This window comes from Ammodytes marinus (assembly GCF_949987685.1).
Source record: "Ammodytes marinus genome assembly, chromosome: 14".
Classification (NCBI taxonomy): Eukaryota; Metazoa; Chordata; class Actinopteri; order Uranoscopiformes; family Ammodytidae; genus Ammodytes; species Ammodytes marinus.
Genome location: NC_137218.1, coordinates 14615093 through 14637302, shown reverse-complemented (window position 1 = coordinate 14637302; position 22210 = coordinate 14615093). Strand labels below are relative to the sequence as shown.

Below are 22210 nucleotides of genomic sequence, written 5' to 3'. Positions count from 1 at the left end.
TTTACGTTTTTGTATGAGAGCTGAATTCCAAGCCATACTTTTTGTACAGTGTGTTGAAATGACATAGAAAATAATAGATAATAGAATAGAAATCCTATAGAAACATGATTTACGAGATTAGAAATAAAATAAAACTAAATCGGTTTAGTTTTTACATACTTCCATATTGTGTTGAAATGAAAGCTGCATTGATTATTGCACTGTTCATAGAAAGTCATATTTGTGACAAGAAAAGCTTTTCTCTTAATACAATATTAGAGAAGGCAATTCATCTGTTGATTGTCTTTAATGATCATTACAAACGTAGGAAGTGATTAGCAAACTCTGAGTAGCAAACTCAGATGTGCATATAAATATATTTTTGAAATTCACACATTGGTATGTACATAAAAAAATGTTTGCATTGAGATGCATTGAAAATCGATTTTGAATCGAATCGTTGACCTCTGAATCGGAATCGAATCGAATCGTGAGGTGCCAAGAGATTCCCACCCCTAGTTTTTTGTGATGTGATTCGTGTCAGGTTGCTCTATAGCAGTTTTTAACAAGAAATTAAGACCAGAAAAGTAGTATAATAGGAGATCTTTAAAATACAAATGAGTGAAGCTGCTGCACAGGAGTTTATTTACAGGAATAAAGTATCCAAATAAGTAGAGTACACACACACACACCCTCTCAGTGTCAAACAAGCACAGTGTGGTCAAACACTCTTTGTTTGAAAGGAGGGTGGGGTGTCTCTGCTCAATGTCAACACTTCAAAGAGGACATGAGTCTATTAGCAGTGTTTTCTGAAGGGCTAATGAACAAAAGTAATCAAGGCTGGTGTGGTGGTCTCTCTGATAGTATACATCAATGTCCCTTTGCTCTGGGCTCTGGTAGTGATTGGCGTGTTCATTCAGTGCCCTGTTTAGAATAAGCTAAGAGGCCCAGCATGTGAAGTCGCCAGATAATTCCGAGTGGCACAGAAAAGGCTGATCCAGATATCCACAGGAATGATGGTTAAAGCATGCTGTGGTCATCAACATGTGGTCGCATCATTTTCTTCCTTGCAGAGACGATATTCAAACAGATGTGAAAAGCTTAATCAGCGTTTGAACTGAGTTGTCTCCTCTTTGATGGTGAGAGCTAAAGCGTCTTGCTCTGTGTTTTAAGTTTGGGATTTGGTGCCATCGTGAGGGCATAGCAGGTAATGTCTTTCTATTTAGATGCCTTGGAACATGCCTGTACTCATGTTCTCTATGTTCACGTTTCTTGTTGTATGTTTTATTGTGTGCACCATCAGACCAGAGCAAATTTGCTTGTATGTGTGAACGTACCTGGCAATAAAACCTATTCCTATTCCAAGTTTCATGGACCAAAATCTGATTTCTATTAAGTATTCAATGATTGTGTTGAAGTAACACACGTGTGGAATGCAATGGTGGATGATTTATGTGCAGGGCTAGTGAAGTACAGGGTCTGCATGAGACTTCCATTAAAGTTGCGTGAGTGTTTCCATGACTCAACAGGTAAGTCAGCACACTTATGACTGAGTAAGGAATAACTTCCCCTGATTCCAGTAACCGGGCTTTCCGCGGCCAAACTCACGCTTCAATGTGGTCGCTGAAATGCTGACTAAACTCTCTGTGTGATCAAAAGTTTTTCTCCGTGACATCTTACAATCGTGACTTTTCCTGGCAAAACAAGTGCTGCTCACCTCCTCCACATCTTCACTCTGCTAATTCTGCATTTTTCACATCAGGGATGAGTGGACACATGCACGCTACCTGGTACGTGTGTGTGGCTTCCAACCAACGCTGTATGTTGTTCATGAAATCCCCAAATGTTTTCCCTCAGTGCATATTCACATGATGTTTCTCACAAATGGACACAATTTCCTGTGATTTTACGGCGAGCCAGAGTTCAATTGATGTGTTTAATCTATATGAAAGCGCAATAAAAACATTCCTCCACATGTGCAGAAGACAAAACAGGGAGGACTGAGCACAGACACAAACAAGCAGCTCTAAATTATGATCCTAGATTTGAAGTTATGGTGGTGTTGGAGTTTCTTGGTATATAGAATACTTTTTTAACTTTAGTCTCTGAGGAAGCAACTCGCCTGCTTTGACTTCTTGGTGAAAAAAAGACCTGCTGTTTTCATAATATTTCTGCTTTTTCATCTCACCATCCTTTTGGAGGGATGAATTCCAAGTTAGAAAATAATGATGTTTTTCTCTTAACACAGTGTATTTATTTTTTTTTGGGGACGGGGGAGATCCACAATCTTTTTATCTCACATAAAATAGATGTTTTGATTTATTTAAGTTTGAGTTCACTGGTTGTCCCTCAGAGCAAAACAGGATATGCCTTTTGTTGGGCTTTTTCTTTCACAAAGGAATGTATGAATATTGTTATTCATTTCTTTCATGATTTGTCTTTTCTCTCCTTTGAAGTATAAAACACATGGAACTAATGTAACTGTAGCATGCGTAGCTTGATAGTCAATAAATAACACAAACCGATGAATAAAGGTTCCCTACATAATAAAAATGACTCATTATCATAATAAGATGTAATTAATGTTAACTGGCCGATCTGGGAGTGTGACTGCTGTGGGCTATAATCTGGCTGGACAGTGCTGTACACACACATCAGTAGTAGCAGCAGCAGCAGCTGTGGCTAATTATGTTGCATTAGTTATATTGTTAACATGTTCACAAGCTGTAAAACATTTGTGTTATTGAGGATAGAAAAGAAGAAGAAATTGGACACAACACAGCATCATGTCAAATGGAAAAGACACAGACTGGCTAAACAAACACCAAAGAAAACAAGGAATATACATCCTGCATTCAAGCACACTTCCACAAGCAAAACATTCCCATATTTCAAAACATACCATGAAGGTTTCTCTTGGCAGCACACTTCTTTCAGCGTCCAATCTATTTAATGATCGCTTCCCAACTCCTTCTTCAGATTCTGATTGAATCTCCTCTGCCCCTCAGTGTTTATAGGATCTCAGGCCGGCACTGTTGAAAAAATGTAGGCACAGATTACAATATGCACTTAAGTATAAGCAGTATTATTATATGTGTGCCCCAAGTCAGGCTCAAACATTCATTTTATTTTTTTCATCAAACAGTCACCAAGAAGCTTCTCCATTTACAAATACCATTAAAGTCGGATTATCTGTCTCTGTGGCAACAACGAGAAGAGTAATTATGATCACGCAGGATCTTGATTAGAATTCTCTGCACAGTGGTGTGGCCCAGCATCTTTTTCCTACTCAGAGATCACATATTAAAACCTACCAGGAGAGGGCAGTATATTATCGCTTCGTTGTGCTTTTTCCACAGCCTGGGTTTTGGAAGTTAAGAGCAGAATAAGGAAGAATGCCACACAATTGATCGAGATAAAATGTAAGTAAACTAAAAACTTTATAATCAACGAGCTGGGAGAAAGAATACAAAAAAAGAAAACACAATACAACGGGAGTTGCCCCTTGTATATTGTAAGCTTCAACAATGTGTTAAAATACCATTGTTTTGGTATAGTGTAATACTAGCTAAATGTAATTATTACAAAATAATTTAAAATAAATGACAATAAGAACAGTCCTACTTGAAAGAATAAGCAAAAAAGCATTTATCTTGCATAACCCTGATACATTGGCTTCCCCAGGATTAAATCAAGGTACTGTGTGTGTTGAGGCTGACTTTTTTGGGTACATGTTTGTTTCCAGACAATACATATTCATTTTCTTCGCATAACCTAATCGTCCCTTGCCTCTGAGGAGACAGCAGCCTATACGTTTGCTGTTGCAACATGCACATTGCACAGTATACCAAAAGGCTAAGGTTAATAATTATTCCATACATTGTTACATCAAAAAATCATTGCTGGACAATACAAATATCTACTTATACTACTTTGCACACTAACTTTGGATTGTATAGGCTAAATATTTAATGTTAGGTCATTTCGCTCCAATTAAATGATCAAAGTGGATTTATATTTGCAGCCACAGGGGGGCAGGATTTCCTGGGGAGGCGAAAAACGAGTTGCATGCATCCTATGGTTGCATCCAACATTTGGATCCACCTTGTTAATAAATAAACCCCATAATTTCTTAGGTCACAAATATAAGAACACGTACAACTAACGACTGCTTATCTGAGTTATGTAAAGCGACCAGCAGCACGCTGAAACCATGGATGAAACATGGTCACATCACCTGCAGGTTGCTCGCAAAGATGGGCTGAAGACGAGTGGATGAAAAATGAAGAAGTCTCACTCCGCTCCAGTTTCCAGGTACCATTCCGATGTGTGATGGTGAAATGCACTCAAGTCAAAATAAGCACTAGAGAGTTGACTCCTACTAAACTACCGAAGGTGGTATGTAGGCTACATATTCTTCATATCAAAGATGTGTGGAAATGCATTGCTGTAGTGAAGTTTGTGCTTGGAAATCATTAGTTGAATGACTATAAACTATTACAATGTGAGTTAAAGCGTTGTATAGCTTATTAATTATGCCTCATCAATGATCTCTCAAAGCATGTAGCCTATTATTACAAATTAAAATAAATGTCAGGAGTTGTTAAAATACTAAACATTATACGCTTGTTCTGGATTCATTAGAGCCACGTATCAATGTTTGTCTAATGGTAGCCTACTCGTTTTTTGCATTTGTCACGACTAGTTATCCATCTTCTCGTGCATATACTTCCTTTGGCTCAGAGCGCTGCAAAATTAATTTCACTATGTCGTCAGTTCCGTAAATCGTTCCTCCTGGCTTCATTGAAATAAGGAGGACAGTGGATTATTTTCGTGGAGTCAGAAATCAAACGCTGCAAAAAAACAGGACTTTACCAGGCTGTGTCAATGTAATATTCTCAAACGAGTGCACTTAATTGTTTCCCACGGGCGTTTTATTCCGGGGACTGACAAAAGACACACACCAGTCTCCTCTAAAGCCGCGCACGAACTGGGATGCACCGTTGTTAGCCTGTTATTAGCTCTCTTGCTAGTTTCCCGAACAGCTCCGGTTTTCTTCCGACGGGACCAAGCACACCGTAAGTACAACCGTTTGAACACGACGACATTGCTTTTTGTCAGGGTTTGGTATTGTACATTTAGAAAAAAATGTAGCCAGCCCTACACAGTAAACTAAATGGGTTGTTTACCATTTTTTAACCAGCTTCCTAACAGCTGCAATGTGTGAAGTAGACGCCGGCCTTTACTAGGAAGCAATTTAATTTCAAGGATGAAAAAACGCTTCAATATATTGCACCTACTCAACATGTACCCTTTATTATATATTGTATTCAGCTCCCCGGCGTGAATAAACTCCGACTGTGTTGGCCATATTGAACATAGCGGAGGCCTGCATCTAGCGTTACCTGCTGGACAGAGAACAGCCATACACCTGTGCTGCACCTGTTATGGCTCCCAGGATATGGTTCCCTTCTCTTTATGAATTGAGCAATAGAGTCTGACCATATTTAAAGGCCAAGTTTTTGTCACGTCAGAAATAATGCTTAACATGTTGTGCTATTTGTTATTTTGTAAGCCGTCCATTCCTAATAATAGACTGTAAAGGTTATCAGTTAGTTGTGTGTTGGAGCTCAGCCCTGTTGCCATTTCACATTGATTTAGCCCTGGCCTAAGGGAATCAACTGAGAGACAAAAACGCAGTGGATTGAGGCACTCATTGGGCATTGTAAGTAGATCAGGGCTTATTCCAGTTGTAGATGTTATCCAAAGCAGCTGACTTGGTTGCTCAGTCTTTGAAGCTTTGGTAAAGAGCTTAGCGGAGTGGCTCACACTCAAAGTGTGGAATCTCAGTTCAGTGAGCAGTCTTGTCTTTGTTTGTCTTCTTGGGGGTTGAATCGGTTTGGATTCATGGGGAAGACTTTTTTTTGTTGTTGTATTATAATTGTATTCCAAAGCTCTTACACAGATGCACTAAGCTGTTTTTAGAGGAATGTTTGTGTGTCGAGTGCCGTTGAGCAAGAGAAACACCCCTTCTAAAGTCAACAGAGAGAGATGTGTCATTCCTCAGGAAATGGACTTGGCTGGGCCTGTGGAGCATTTACAATGGAAAGGCCCACTTAGGCGAGGTCAGAGCAAATGTAAACAAGTGTAACTTGTACCGCCCTTTGAAACCACATCTTTGGTGTCGATCCAAGTTATTTAACTGCTGTAAAGCTGTCATAAAGCATAAGTACACGTCAGCCACATGGTCTCACAATGAGACCTTGTAGGAGCCCCTTACATATGACATACTAAGCCTCAATTTTACTGATGGTTCTACATCTCAAAGTGCTAAGATAAAATCTGCCTGTGTCACTTCAAGTCCTTTTCTTTTGTCCTGAAGAACAGTAAGGCACACAATACTCGCGCGTAATCAATCAGTCAGGGCATGCCAGGGTTTAGCCAGGTGTGACAATTACCTGTGTAACAGAACTCCCTCCCGCTCTGCAATGTGCCCTTAATTTTACTTATCTGTGGCCTAGTCCTTCTCTCTCTCTCACTCACTCACTCACTCACTCACTCACTCACTCACTCACTCACTCACTCACTCACTCACTCACTCACTCACTCATTCACTCATTCATATATATATAATTCCCATTCAAGCTAATGTTATGCACATTTGATTGTACAACTTAAAAGTGTGACTGCAGGCCAAGTCATTTTGACCAATGAGAATGACTAGAGTTGTTATATTGAGTGGGCGCTGCTAAAATACAGTCGTCCTGTAATTGAGCAGTAGAGTAGAGCGGCTTCTCCAACGATACAGCTCATTGTTAGTGGTGGTTCCTCTGCATGGGGCTGTCAAAGGTGTGTTGTCTTTTTATGCCGAGCAGTAGCCTTGCTTTTTGAAAACCATCTCCTCGCTATTATATTCCCATCTGGCTGTTATGACTACGCTCTCTGGTCTCTTCCCTTCAAAGGAGAATTAAGGCCCTGCATATTTTTCCACCTCTGCCTTTTCTCTTCACATTTTATATACAGTAGTTTGTTGTATCCACTATGTGTATCTCTCTCCTTCCCCCCCACAGACACAGTGCATTATGACAGACAGCATTATGAGTAAAGCAGCCACAATGGAGATTCCTATCAACAGCAATGGTGACACGGGGACACTAGCAGAAGACGACAGCCTCGAACAGGTGGGCCGCAGCTACTGCATCAGTTGACAGTCTACTGTGTGTAATATTTTGAGACCAACCTGTGAAGTTATTTACCTATTTAAAGCCTTTGCACAAGGAAACAAACATAGTGTTTACCCACCAGACCAGAAACTGACAAAAGATCATTTACATACTAGTAACCAAACTGCAGCCACAGAGTAGAGCTGAGAGCCGATATAATGTGATTTCTGTCTGGAAAATCTTTATATATTATTCATTATTGGTTTATGTTCATTAAGTGTAAACTTTCAGAGATCACACTTGCTTTCAGTTCATTCATGAGTGACTATTTATTTTTATTTTGCTTTTGTTTTCTGCCTAAGGAGATTTCTAACAATAGCATTGACTTGATGGTGTATTCAATGATACAGTACTATCCCTGAAGGTTAAATCATCCAAACGAGAGCACAGGAAGACAATGCAACCTACTGTAGACACACATAAGCCAGTTAATGCCAATCCATAGCTCTGCTTTATTGCAGAGTGTTCTTTCAGTTGTTTCAAGTTGACTTTGTGGTTTTGGGTTATGTTCTCAGCCATCGCAAGGGTTGCTAAGCAGTGGGCTCTTAATACCATACATACACACACAATTGTAGCGATCTGTTGGAATCATCCTCAGTAAATACAGTTGAATTCTGGCTGTGTGGTTGTGGCCAGTCACCTGGATTATTCTCTTACTTTCCATTATCTACTTTAGTCAACTGCCCAGAGCAGAAGGATTTGAGGTTGAGATGTATTTATTTAATGCAGGGAGAGTGCATATTGATGAAAATGTATTTGTAAATATGCAAAATTATTGTAAAATGCTAATTTCCATCTTTAGTCCCTTTTTCATTATGGTATACAGAGTTGCATCTTAAAAAAAATGGTTCTCTGCCAGAGTAAATTGTTATTTGATATTGTATTGTGTGTCATAAGCTGCCCAAAGTCCTACATGTCTGCTTGGTTACATCTTTGGGGAGAGATCCTCCTGGGAAATTAGGTGTTGGAGACAAGCCATCTCCTTGGGAACCAGTTGTTCCCATTGCAGACACAGCTCAGCTATATTTGGTTAGCCTTAACTTTGTGTGTTTAAGTGAAATGCTAAACCCTCAGATGTAGTTCTTGCTCTCCAGGTGGGGACCGTTCTTATACAGAGGAGCTTGAGGGCTCTATTTAATAGCAACAGTTGAGCACCAACAGCTAAGGGTCAGAGTCAGTTAGAATGGAGTAATAGTGGAGTTGCAGAGTGAGTGAGGTGAAACGGGTTGTTCCCTTTCCTGCGTCTTAAGGGCACACCTTGTTCAACAAACAGACGGAAGATCCTGGAGGAAGCACTGGCAGCTTATTGTGCTATTTGCTCACCAAACTATGTGTGGCTCCACTCCGGTAGTAGAGAAATGTCTACCTCCTTAGTACCAAGCTTTAGCGGTGAAGCAAGTAGTCAACCATTTGGTGTGTCTAGCTCAGTTTAACGTATTCATTAGAAGTGTTTAGCTGCACAGTTCAGTGCTGGATATTACCCAGTTGTCATAGCAACTCTGCAATTAATCTGAAACTGGCTGAGCTTTGTCTCTGAAATAAGATTGATATCGGCTGAGCAGCCCCCTTTAGTTAACGCTGCAGCAGTCACTCTCCATTACTTATGCACACAGAGCTGAAGGTTGGCAGGTTAAGTAAGAGAATTAGTCTGTTGTTTAGATGTTGCTGCACTGTGCTTGTATCAGAATAGGAATGGTGACTGACTGACTAACGGCTCGACCGTGACAGCGATAGGATTTACTGCCAACAGCATCCTGGCAAAATCTTCAGATGCATCAAAGCGTCTCACTCGTGTCTTCTCGGGCAATCAAGAACATGTTTAGATGCTGCTTAAAATGCTATTACTTTCTCATAGGTGATTACTCATGTCCTTCGTTTAAAGATGTCCCAGTTGTAATTTTAAGAATTGCAAAGTATTTGAGTTGTTTTGGATGAAAGTAGACAGTGGCCATTTTAAAGCAGAGCCACTGCTGTCCAGCTTATATAAGCCTGCGAAACCTCACTTTCAAGATATGACAATCATATTCAGTTATGATGACAACTTAAAGATGTTTCCTCATTCATCTCAGGGAGCTGGCACTGTGTCAACAAAGTGTCCTGGAAGGGGATCTGTGTCCACGTCAGTTTTCCTCCCATTTTGAATAGATGCCACACAACGTGGCCGATCTCCAAAAGATAACACAAAGATGCATTGACCAAATGAATGAAAGAATGCAGTTTAACAGGCTCTGTCCTCCCTTATCACGTACTGTTTGCTATTAATTACGTGTCTGTTCGGTTAAAACAATCATCTTTGGCAGAATTGTCAGTGCAGGCTAGTGAGGTTACAAAAGTAGGCACAGCTGCTATTGTGAAGGTCATTTGGCTAACTGGTTACATGTTACTTGCGTGTACACAGTTCCTTGTTTTTTTTTCCTCCTCCCTGATGTTAATGTCTGTTCATTGTTGCAGTATGGCACAAGAATCAGTGTTTTCTTTGAACAGACAGTGATGGAATAATATCATGGCAAAGCTATGGTCACACATTATAGATGTACGGGGATGAAGAACAACACACTTTAAACTCTAACAACATGACCACCCTCCCCCCTATGATATCAGTCATCACTGCTCTCCATCATACATCCCTGCTGTCTGTGGACATTTCAAGATGATTTTTTTTTTATCTTGGATTTAATTTTTAATTTTTTTTTGCATCATTCTTTATCTTGTTTCATGATTTCAGTCATGGATTTTTCTTTTTTTGTCTCCTTTCCTTTTCTATTTGTTTCTTTTTGTTGTCGTTTTTGTGTTTGTCGTTTCCCCCCTCCTCTCCATCTCTGTGCAGGCTGCAAAACTGCAGTGGAGCTTAGATGAGAAGGTAGGGAGCTCCAGAGGCACCAGGGTGAGCAGGCCATTTGTGTGTGTGTGTGTGTGTGTGTGTGTGTGTGTGTGTGTGTGTGTGTGTGTGTGTGTGTGTGTGTGTGTGTGTGTGTGTGTGTGTGTGTGTGTGTGTGTGTGTGTGTGTGTGTGTGTGTGTGTGTGTGTGTGTGTGTGTGTGTGTGTGTGTGTGTGTGTGTGTGTGTGTGTGTGTGTGTGTGTGTGTGTGTGTGTGTGTGTGTGTGTGTGTGTGTGTGTGTGTGTTGGTGTGTAGTGCTGCTCAGTGGTTTGACTTCATTCCATATTAAATTGCCTTTCATCACTATGTTGATTTACTTCACAAAATGTCATATTTCATTTTTTTCTGGCAAACCACTGTGCAGCAGCTTGAATTGAGCTGCATGTTTACTTGGCTCCTACTAACTCTAGATAGGAGTCTTCTCACACTCCACATGTTTTGGAAAATATCTCTCAAATTAAGAAGTGTTAACAAAATGTCAGATGGCCAACAACACTTACTGTAGGTCTCAAAGGATCTCAGGAGCTAATGTAGACTAGATTATATGTGCACTTTGGTGATGTGATTGGGATTCCTTAATTTAAGTGGGTGCTGGTTGACAAAACAAAGGTGTCATACTTATAATCATCTTGTTGTCACACTAATGCTGTAATGTTGATGCTAATTTGCTGCGCTCCTTGTAGTTTTGGGTAAGGTAGTGGAGACAGCTGACCATGACTACAAACACATCAGGGCCCTGAAGTTGAGCCTAGATACTTTTGATGTTACAGATACAATTTGCTTCATGCTGATAGTTCCTCAAATGCAGTTTAACCTCAAACGGCACAAATCACAACAGTTTTATTTTAACTTCCGTTTTGGTAGAGTCATACTCTTTATATTTTTCTTACAAATAGGGAAAAAGCCTCCTTCCTTTCCACAACTTTAGACTTTCCTTATCACAAAAGTGTCCCTTATATTATCTTCCTGTCCACAGTTTACATTTCAAAAAACAAATTTGAAATTAAATTCAGGAATCGGGTTAGAATTCCTGTTTCCATAAATCCCTCAACAAATATATTTTTTTTTATTCTTTACAATCTGATTCACATTCGCAAACAAAATAAAACAGAGTTAAATGAGTTAAATGAAGGAAAACGTGATGGGATTGTGTGTTGCACGTTACACAGTCTGTCTCGTATTGCCGAGCTTCACTGAAGCCTGTGAAGAGTTTTGAAGGGAAAGAATAGTTTACTTGAGCATTTCCTGCTGCACAGATCATTGAAGTCCCTGCTTGAGTTGGACTTTAAGTCGGTCACAGCTGTGTGGTATTGTAGCCCTCTTGCTTGCTCCCGTCATGGAAGGGGATTGAGTTCAAGTCATTAGTTAGGTTGATTATTGACTGAGCGCTTTAGTGGTGTGTTTTCTCTCTTTTCACACACTTTATAGTTCCCCCCCCCCTGTTGGCTTCCAGATAAGGGGTTTTGTAGCTAGATGTTGCTTGGAGATAGTGTGTACTGACCATAGATAGTATAATAAAAATACTCACTAACCTTCCTAACATAGTGGTATTTGTCCCCCTCTAGTGAATAACCATTTAACTTACATCGTCAACACTATTTTACTGAAGTCATAATCTCCCGTCTACATATCCCCACCCAAAACCCCCTTATCCTTTCCCTTTTTGTTTGTGTTCTTCTTTATTTTGTTTTTACTCAAACCCTTTGCAGGACCTCCAGCAGGTGATGGTATCGGGTCCCAATCTGAACGAGACTAGCATAGTGTCTGGGGGTTATGGAGGAACAGCAGAAGGTATCATCCCCACCAGCTCAATACAAGGTACAAGTCCCTACTTCACTCTTTTTCTCGCTCCTTTTTTTCCTGACAAATGTCTCAGTCTTCTCTCTCACCTAAGCTGTTACTTTTCCCAGTCTGTCTGCCTCTGACTCTCTGGAGTTATTCAGGGAGTTCAGTCAAAGGACAACAACCTCTTTGATTTCTGAGGCCTGTGGTCAATTTGGGGCTGCGTTATCCCTAGTAAAGGTTACTGCCTCTTCTCTCTCTTATGTGGTCTCTATTGCTCAATTTACTATATTCATTCATTCCTGCTTTCTTTTAACGGTTTGAACGCAGGGTAATTGTGTGATTGATAGGGATTATTATTGTACTTTAGTTCAGGGCATTAACATCAACACTCTTTACCACTTATTTGATACTAATATGTCTGCATCTTTGTCCCACTCTCTCTCTTAGGCCCTGCAGTGCGCTACAATGCAGAGTTTAACAAAAGGATCCATGTTACAGGATTAGGTGGCTCCTTAGACCCAATTATAATTAATAATGCAGGGAGCTTTTTTCCAAAATGTGATAGAATAATTTTAGGGGTTGGGGCGGGTTAGAGAATCTGGAACATCCAGTCAGTCTATAAACACTTTTGTCAAAAAGACATTTTTCTGTTAGCTGAAGTAAAAATAATTTTGAGTGTGCATATTCTTCGCATGGTGGCTATCTCATTTTGGAAAGAGGCTTTCATCTTTATTTTCTTTAAATAGCTGGGAAGTGGGAGCCAGCTTCTCTGTCCCATTTATCTTGAACAAACGTTTTCTCTTTATCACTCAAGAGAAGGGCAGTAACTCATGTCTGACTGCTGCTTTTCTTCTTGCACATATTGTGGCTTTTATCCATCACATCATTTCATTACACATTACACCTATACTTTTCTGGTTGGTTCCTCTTGTACATTAATTCGTATCCTTTAAGGGGTTTATATCTTTTTATTCATTTGCAAACTAACTCTTTAAGCTGACCTCTGAACCTCTTTGTGGCAAAAACCGATCCACATGTTTGCTATGGTGTGTATTCGTATGAAAACCTTAAATATTGATGGCAAAAGTACCTTTATGTACGAGTCATCATTCCTCTAATGTCACTTAATTCTATTTAGTTATTAAATAAATAGTTGAACTATATATTAGTATTTATTAGTATTTAGTACTGCTGCAATTCAAACTGCCACCGTCTTAGTTCATCATCACTCATTTGTCTGCATTGTTCACTGTGTGACACGCGCTAAATGTTGTCCTTTCATCTTTGTACTTGTCTATCTCATCCTCCACCTCCTTTTCATTATTTCCTCCTACATGCTCCTCATCCCATTTGCATCTTCATTTTCTGTTTTCTTCTGCATTTCAACGCTCCCTCCCTACAACCTTCCTCCTACGGACCATTCCACTTTTGGGCACGCTTTGTTATGGCTCTTTAACTTCTTGTTTAAACCCCAAATACAACAACTTTCATTTTAAATCCTGATCCTGGGGGAAAAAAACCTCACTATATCATTTAAAAAAAACACCTTATGTACCACATCTACCCTACCATGAGTTATAAATCACCTGGCCTGAACCATTTCCTCATCCACACCCCACACCCCCCACCCCACCCATCCACTGTCACAGACCTGCGTATGAAGGCCAGACGAAGTAGTGTACCCGCGAGTGGTTCTCTCTTCTTCCAATCAAGTGAATACCAAGGTACTGGGGAGGGAAATAGGTTGAAGTTGATTGATCAAACAGGCTCTACATTGGTTATTCACAATCACATTATAGTGGGGTGCCTGGATCCTCAGTCAGGTTTATCGAAGCTAAGGGTCTATAGAACAATTTTGGTTAGAGAAACCAGACGGAAACCAGACAGATTCAGAAATCATGAATTTTAGTTTCTTGACACTCAAACCAAAACTGTTCTATAGATGCGTACCTTCAATTTAGAAGTGAAAACTAAACTTTCTTATCAACTTGAAATGAAAACAACAAACAACCCATATACGGCCCCCCACTACTAGCCATTTTAGCAATGCCCCGAAATATCCTTACAGTCACAACTTATTAAAAAGAGCTTGGTGTGTACAATCTTTCATAATGTGTTTTCACCCAGTTTAATTCTCTGCTTTTCTGCGTTTCCTCACTCAACTCACTTCTGTGCATGTTTAACAATGGTTTAAGGGGTCATGGTTTCAGCATCCATTTAATGCAGCACAGCTTTAATGCACTGTATGCAGTTATTTGGTGTATTCATTGCTGGGGTTAAAGGTGGAGTCAGCAATTCTGGAGAAGGCTTGTTGTCAAAATATCTTTAGTAAAGAGCAGTGAATAGCTCTTCTTCACCATCCACTCCCTGTCCGTACTGTGTGTGCGCTAAAAAAAATGCTGTTGATTAACAACCTAGGTTCTGTTAAAGGGTAGGTAAACAAAGGTGCTCGGACCGACCCACCGTAGCTAGCAACATGCCAGATTACAGAGCCTAGGCTATGTATTAACACTGGATTGTTTTTCAGCGCGCACACACAGTAAGGACAGGAAGCGAATTGTGAGGAGAAATTCACTGATTTTGACAAAAAGGGATTTTGACATTAAGCATTCTTCTGAATCGCTGACTTCACCTTTTTTAATTTTCTTTTCTGCTTCAAACAGGTTTGTTTTTTGCCTTGTTCTTATATTTCTACATTTGGGTCTTTCCTCTCAGGTCCAAACATGCACCACAGCAGCAGCAGCTCATCAATAACGGCAGAGGACGCAACCCGCGGCGTAGCTGTAGAAAAAATAGAAACAATGAAGAAGTGGGGTCTCAACACTTACAAGGTATCTTAAGATTATGTAATGTTGATAACCTTTCTGTGTGCCTTGTAGGATCCTCAGGAATCCAATGATTGTCTCTGTGTGTCTCCCCTCATCGCTTTAGTGCACAAAACAAATGATCTCGGAGCGTTTCGGCCGGGGTTCTCGGACTGTGGACCTTGAGCTGGAGGCCCAGATTGAGGTGCTTCGAGACACTAAAAGGAAATATGAGACTGTCCTGCGATTGGCCAGAGCGCTGACCAATCACTTCTACAACATGGTGCAGACGCAGCAGGCACTGGGTGACACCTTTGCTGACCTCAGTCAGAAATCTCCAGAGCTACGGGTGAGGCCTCAAATTGGTTCATGGAGCTTTCATATAGCCTTTGTCTTACCTCATAATGTTAGCATGCAAGTTGAATAACACTAGGTGAAGCTGCACTGGTGAGGTTAATATCAATCATGTTTTATTATGCTCCTTGTTTGCCTTTTACAGGATGAGTTTGGCTACAATGCGGAGACTCAGAAGTTGCTGTGTAAGAATGGGGAGACTCTACTTGGTGCCGTTAACTTTTTTGTGTCCAGCATCAACACACTGGTCAACAAGACCATGAATGACACCCTGATGACAATCAAGATGTATGAAAACGCCAGGTAAGGACATGTTAAGTATTCTTTTTGTGCTTCGAAAGCCTCTTTAAAAGGAGAATTAGCAAATAATATAAAAAGAGCCTAAGCACAGAAATATTGATACAGAAACCAAATGTCACATTGCAACAGATATTCATACATTAATTTGAGACAAAACCACAGTATAAAAATCCTTCATGGTTAAAGACAATAAATGGCATAAACATAGAACCTCTCAGACAAAGATGATTGAATCCCCACACCGACCGAGTAAAGTAACTATTCATTTAAAGAAGTATAAGGAAAATAAATGTCTCTCTCTATAGACTAAGATGCTTTTATGTTGAAAGCTGTTTACTGTAACAATAATTATTTATGACTAAATAAGGTGACAATCAAAGTTTGGACTCCTATTGAGCAGCTGGACACAATTGACCGCACAGTAAACTCTGTAGATCAGGGGTCTCCAACCTTTTTTCAACTGAGAGCTACTTTGAAAAAATTAAAGTGGCCAAGAGCTACTTGCATCAAATTGCTTATATTTATTTACATAGCACACATCAACTGAATTAAGCTTCTGTTTGTACACGTGTGAAATTGCAATACCCAATGCTTATCATAAATAATTTCCCATCAAAGGTCCAAGAAAACATTACTTTACACTTTTTGTTGGCCACATATAGGCCTACATCACTAAAAATTGACATCAGTGTCTATATTATACTTATTATTGTGACGCAACAGTGACCCCCTTTGCTGAACATTTTTGGGGTATTTTGCTCAAAGACGCCAATACACACTACAGAAATAAAGAACTGCTTATTTGAATAAAACAGACAACTGACCTTACAGTTGTAACTTTTTAAAGTTCCTTTTTGGATGGGGGGCTGGTGTGCGATTATTGTGGACAATAGGCCTACTGTGATGCAACAACCCCTCATTTTGCCGGTGACACTGATTGAATGTTACTTACAGCTTGCGCTTTTGACTCTTCAACACGACACAGCGGCGTATTTTAGCAGGAGTTTAGCCGCCAACTACTGACCCTTGTGAAGCGCTGTGAACAAAAACACAGTGCTATATTGTTGAGTGGCATGCTCCAATTCCGTGCGAATATAGAGACGTACGTTCACAACGTTATATCCGTCACTGCCCTCATACTTCCATGCGTCCTTTATGTTGGAATGGACATTAAGCAAATCAACCATTAGTGGGCAGCAGCGCCGCTCAGAGTAAAAAGTTACTCAAATAGGAAGAAGAAGAGTCAAACAGTGAATTAACTGGAATACATATTTTATAATAGATCCATGGAAGAAACAGCTTTAGCGATATACTACCGTAGCAATGGAAGAGGCTAAACTGGAGGCTGTATTATAGACAGCGGGGGTCTGAGGACATCAATCACGACATGTCAAACAAACTAGTCTCGCACGGACCTCCGGTACTTCTCTATTGCTGCCGTCAGCCTGCCGTCTAGCTGACATTCCGTGCGATCCCCTCTCATGCACTCTGTTGTAGTTGTATGTCTCTGTGCCCCGGCCGTGTAACTTCATAGATGGATAAATGTGTATGTAATTTCGTACCAACTCACACAAACCTCTCCTCAAAAGTTAAGACCTTTTCTAAAGTATTATGTCTTTCGTTTGTACAGTGTGAAAGTGATCTGTTGGCTGTGCGCCCCCCGTGATCTTCGGTAGTAATGCTCCGTTCTGTCCGTTTGGTACGCATCCGCAAGCTTGCAGGATACGTGCAGAAATACGCATGTAATGTACGCAGAGTACGGACAGAAGGCTCCGTCCATATCCGTATGCGTATCTAACGTAGAGCATAAATGAGCCTTTAGAGAAGTCCTGATCACTGTTAAGTTGTTGTGAGCGTTTGTAAAAAAAAAAAAATAATAATCCTGGAGCACACATTGTATGGGCTAAGCCAACCAAAAAAAAACCCATTTAGAAAGGGCTCCCTTCTAAATGTGCGTACCTCATTACTTTACGCTTCGGCATTGTTTAACACGTCTATCCGACATCGTAACATCATTTAGAAGTCAGGAAAGATGGAAAAGTACAATAGGTCCTGTTTAACATATAAAACCTCGACCAGTCTGCATCATTGGGATTGCGTGGTGGGTGTAGTTTGATCAAATTTGATCGACAGTGTCAAAACAATCCATCAACTGACATCACTTTTGAATTCAAATACTGCTAACACAAGACAGAGACACATACAATATACACAGTAATCTTTCATGTGAAATAATCCCCACAAATTTGGCTGAAAATGTTCTCGTATTCAATCCCATAGTAAACAGCAAAGTTTAAAGGGCCTTGAAAACTCTGGATTTTCTTTCACCTCCTTTTGTAAACAGGCTGGAGTTTGATGCCTACCGGACAGACCTGGAGGAACTGAGTGTGGGTCCGAGGGACGCTGTAGCCATGGCCCGCATAGAGGCTGCTCAGCAACAGTACCAGACCCAGAAGGACAAGTATGAACGCCTCCGCTCTGACGTCATCATTAAACTCAAGTTCCTGGAGGAGAATAAGGTCAGTGGACAGAGTAGGCCTGCACCGTCATCTGCCTTCAAAGTAAAACAAAAAGCCTGCATCCAGGTGTGACTTTAAAGTCTTTCCTCTCTTTTCTTCTCTTTCTCAGGTGAAGGTGATGCATAAGCAGCTCCTCCTCTTTCATAACGCCATCTCAGCGTACTTTGCTGGCAACCAGCAGCAGCTGGAGCAGACGCTGAAGCAGTTCAACATCAAGTTGAGGCCCCCGGGCGCCGACAAGCCATCCTGGCTAGAGGAGCAGTGAGAGTGTCTGCCTCCTGCAGCTTCCTATTTAACCACGTCCACCTGTTACCTGTTGAAACCCCCTAATTACAGAGGACCACTCCAGAGGGAAGAGCATACAGATCACTGGGAGGATGAAGATATGAGGCGAGCGCATGGCTGTGTGGCTGTATGAGTGGACAGATGAAATTGCAGGGTATCATTGATGAATGGGCTTAAAAGCAGCAGGAAACCAAGTGGACAGTTTCATGAACAGCCTGGGGGCTTTTAGTGCCTCTTCCTTTTTTCACTCTTCCCTTCTCTTTGTGCTTTGTACCCCAAAAAAACTGTTCATCTTTCCGTTCCTTCTCTCCTATTAGACTCGACCCCCCCGTCTAACTCAACACTATTTTGCTGTGAGCTTGTGTTAGCCATGTTAATCACCATTATCGTTCTCATCAAGTGCTCCCAGTGCTCTGAGTTAAACTTCCATTGCACACTATCTGAAAAACAGAAACCAATGAGAAAATGAAAAAAGTTGAAACCATTCGAATACACTAAGATGTAACCAAACATTACATGAATACTCTTCCAGACCTGATCACTCTCCTTGTGTGCCTCCTTATACATGAGCTAATGTACTGAATAAACATGTGGCCTGCAGGATCAAGGAAGAGTTCAGAGAAGATTTCAAACTACACATGAAGGGGATTTGTATGGTACACTGGAAAGGAATGTCCAGATATTACAAATCAATGTACATTTCAAATAAAGTACTGTTTCACTTTTGAAATATATATTATATGATTTATTTGTAGCTTATACATAGGCTTGGTTTAGTATAGTTTTTAGCTTATTTTAACTGTCATTTATGTTTTAATTTCTAGTCAGCTGTATATCCTGTGCTTCAGCCTGAAGGAAAGTATACTGTTTGGTGCTATGTGTGCCAGTGTTTTAGACTGCAAGCATCGCAAAGCTTAGTCTGTAGAAGTGCTACAGATTTCAATCGTAACCTGAAGAAATATTTGACGTATATATGCAATGGTCATTTAAGAACACTGCCACAGCTTCCCAGAGTTACTCTGGTTCGGGTCTCAACAAACTGTTGTTTAGTTTTATTCACCCAAAGAGAATTGAGAGAGATGTTTATTGAATGATGCTACATGTTCATGGGTTGTTGTTTAGTACAGGTTAACTGTGTAATGAGCAGACTGAGGAGACTTTGAGAGGCAATGTCAGATAGTTAAGATCTAACACAATTGACAGGATTCACTCCATTGTTTTATGGAATATTCGAAGGAAGTCATATTTAGTTTGTTTTAACATCGATTGACATTGATATGTGATTTTGAAATGTCTTTGACATCTAGGATCTTATCTTTCAGTCCTAAAGCGGGATATATGTGTTTACACTATGGTTACCTTTCTTCACAGTGAAGATTACTGTAGCTGTCTGATATCAATAATCCTAATATTTCAACAAAAAATCTTGTAAAATAGTAGTTGGGGAATGGGATATCACTAATGATTCGTTCATTTGTTTTATCTCTTTTAACTGAAGCGTCTTCTTAGTATGACGGTAGTGAACAATCATCTATTGTTGACAATTAAGGTGAAGGTGTTAGCATCAAATATTGGCATGGTACTTCACATGTAATGTTGAATTGTTATTCATCACTGTATTTATTATGTTCATTGTGTGTGATAATCTGTTGTAATCAACACATTGTACACTAAAGCTTTTGTTTTGTGCAAACTACTCAATTTAAGAGTATGAACATTTATGGTGTTTTGCAAATGACACACACATAACATGAAAACATGACTCAGGATAACCAAATATATAATTGATATACTCCACACAAAAAAAAGTTTCCTAAGTAACTGATAGAAAGTGTTTTAGTTTCACAGTGTCAAACGTCTGTGACATCAAACGGCGGTAATCAAGTGTAGTGAATGTTTTACATGCTGAATTTAGCTCATGAGAGCCTGTAATAACAGAGAGGAGGGCTCAGTCCATGGGTTAGTCCTGCCTTTTGTCTCCTCTGTATTTGCATGGCAGGCCACGATCCAAAGTATACGTGCAGATATGTGTGAAGGCACCGATGCTCTACTCTTGCCGTTCTGTGTGCCAGCTCGCATGGACTGGCATAATGTCGTGCTTACGGGTGTTTGAAACTGACTAAAGCAGAATCCAAACGTCTTACTGTTGCTGACACTCTTAAAGGACAATTATGAAAGGAATTGTATCTAAAAAAGGATTTGTTTGGATTGTGTTTTCTGAATACTTGCGTGTCACTGTGTCAAATGGGTGTGTTTTTATTCTGGCTGAAAAAGGCACTCACTAAGACCATGCCTCTTTAAATGGCTAAAATTGCAGTTTCACTGTACAGTTCCTGTCTTTTGGACAGCTACTCAGCAATATTAACAAAATGTGATTCCTCTCCTCCAAACCTGCCCCCTTTTGAAATTCCTAACCCAACACCAAACTGAATGGCAATAGGATTATGTATTATGTTCTGTAGTTAGTTAAACATTCAGTAGAATGTTGAAACAGTGTGACAATAATTTCAGGTCACTCTTACTACCAGTCCTCCTTACATTGTTGCAGAGAGAGAACCAATATGTGTAATATGTATGATATGTATGAGAGACTTTATTTGTGTACAATCAATGTTTTCTAGGCTGAGGTTGGTGTGTCGTACTGTATGGATGATTGCACAATATGGTATTTAAGATGATAAATGAAGTGTCTATGATTGATGTGATAATACCTTCATTCCTCACTCAGACCTGAAAAGTCCCACCCTACCCCAAGGGAAAAACAATTAAAGTGCACATTTTCAAAAGCTCCGGTTGTATTTTCTGTTTGTCGTTTCATCTCATTTGTATTGCACTTTAGCTTTCTGTTGATGTAGACGGATACACAACCATCTGGGTTCAGTCAGATAAAAACACTTTTCATTTCAAATGTACACATGTGAATTTAACCCTTGGGTATCCTTAACTTTTACTACGCCTTGGTTACCTTAGAGGACAAAAACGTCCTCTCCCTATAAACTGCCATAAAAACATTATACATTAATATTTTTTTCTACTTTTTTTTTTACAAACCTTTTATCTCACTTGACCTCTTCACATATATATCAAATATTCATTCATTTGTAATTGCTTTTAACCCTTTACATGCAAGTTTATGTGACGACGTGAGCCATTTTTATTTAAAAAAAACACAATAATTGAAAAATTTCTCATATAATAGATGCAAAGTGGATTTTTTTGAGTGGGATAATTAGACTCTAGGATATGTTAATGATTTGCAATAAAACTGCTTTTGATATATGTTTAGTATTTGTGCAGTCACAGATGCAAATAAATACTCCCTCTCATGACCTTAGAGGACAAAAACGTCCTCTCCCTATAAACTGCCATAAAAACATTATACATTAATATTTTTTTCTACTTTTTTTTTTAAAAACCTTTTATCCCACTTGACCTCTTCACATACATATCAAATATTCATTCATTTGTAATTGCTTTTAACCCTTTACATGCAAGCTTATGTGATGACGTGAGCCATTATTATTAAAAAAAAACACAATAATTGAAAAATTTCTCATATAATAGATGCAAAGTGGATTTTTTTGAGTGGGATAATTAGACTCTAGGATATGTTAATGATTTGCAATAAAACTGCTTTTGATACATGTTTAGTATTTGTGCAGTCACAGATGCAAATAAATACTCCCTCTCATGACCTCCCTATAAACTGCCCTAAACACATTATACAGTAATATTTTTTTCTACTTTTTTTTTAAAACCTTTTATCCCACTTGACCTCTTTACATACATATCAAATATTAATTCATTGTTAGTTGCTTTTGACCTTTTAATTCCAGTTTCTTTGATGATGTCAACAAAGTAACAAAGTGAACCTGCAGCCACCTGAAAACCCACAAATTGCACATTACAGCTGCACACATATGCATACGCACAAAGACACACACACATACACACACAGTAATTTCACAACACACACACAGACACAACCCTAAGGTATCCATATGGATCCACACTTTCCATTAATTTCTCATATTTCTTATGTTTAGGCCTGCAACTCTAAAAAATTACAAAAAAGTACAAAAA

At 39.6% G+C, this 22210-nt stretch overlaps 1 protein-coding gene across 7 annotated transcripts; it reads left to right on the top strand.

The window, feature by feature from the left end:
- Positions 1-4925: 4925 nt before the first annotated feature.
- arfip2b (ADP-ribosylation factor interacting protein 2b) lies at positions 4926-20897 on the top strand (the record flags this gene model as incomplete). Of its 7 annotated transcripts, none has more annotated exons than XM_080041412.1 (10): positions 4926-5057; positions 7050-7160; positions 10030-10062; positions 11790-11898; positions 12313-12369; positions 14581-14696; positions 14797-15018; positions 15169-15326; positions 17668-17842; positions 17952-20897. In XM_080041412.1, 9 exons carry the CDS (start codon positions 7062-7064, stop codon positions 18105-18107), a joined length of 1125 nt encoding a protein of 374 aa, XP_079897538.1. In that variant the 3' UTR covers positions 18108-20897. The 7 variants fall into 7 exon arrangements, with proteins under 7 accessions (XP_079897538.1, XP_079897537.1, XP_079897540.1 ...); XM_080041411.1 differs by having other exon boundaries at positions 10030-10086; XM_080041414.1 differs by lacking the exon at positions 10030-10062.
- Positions 20898-22210: the final 1313 nt, after the last annotated feature.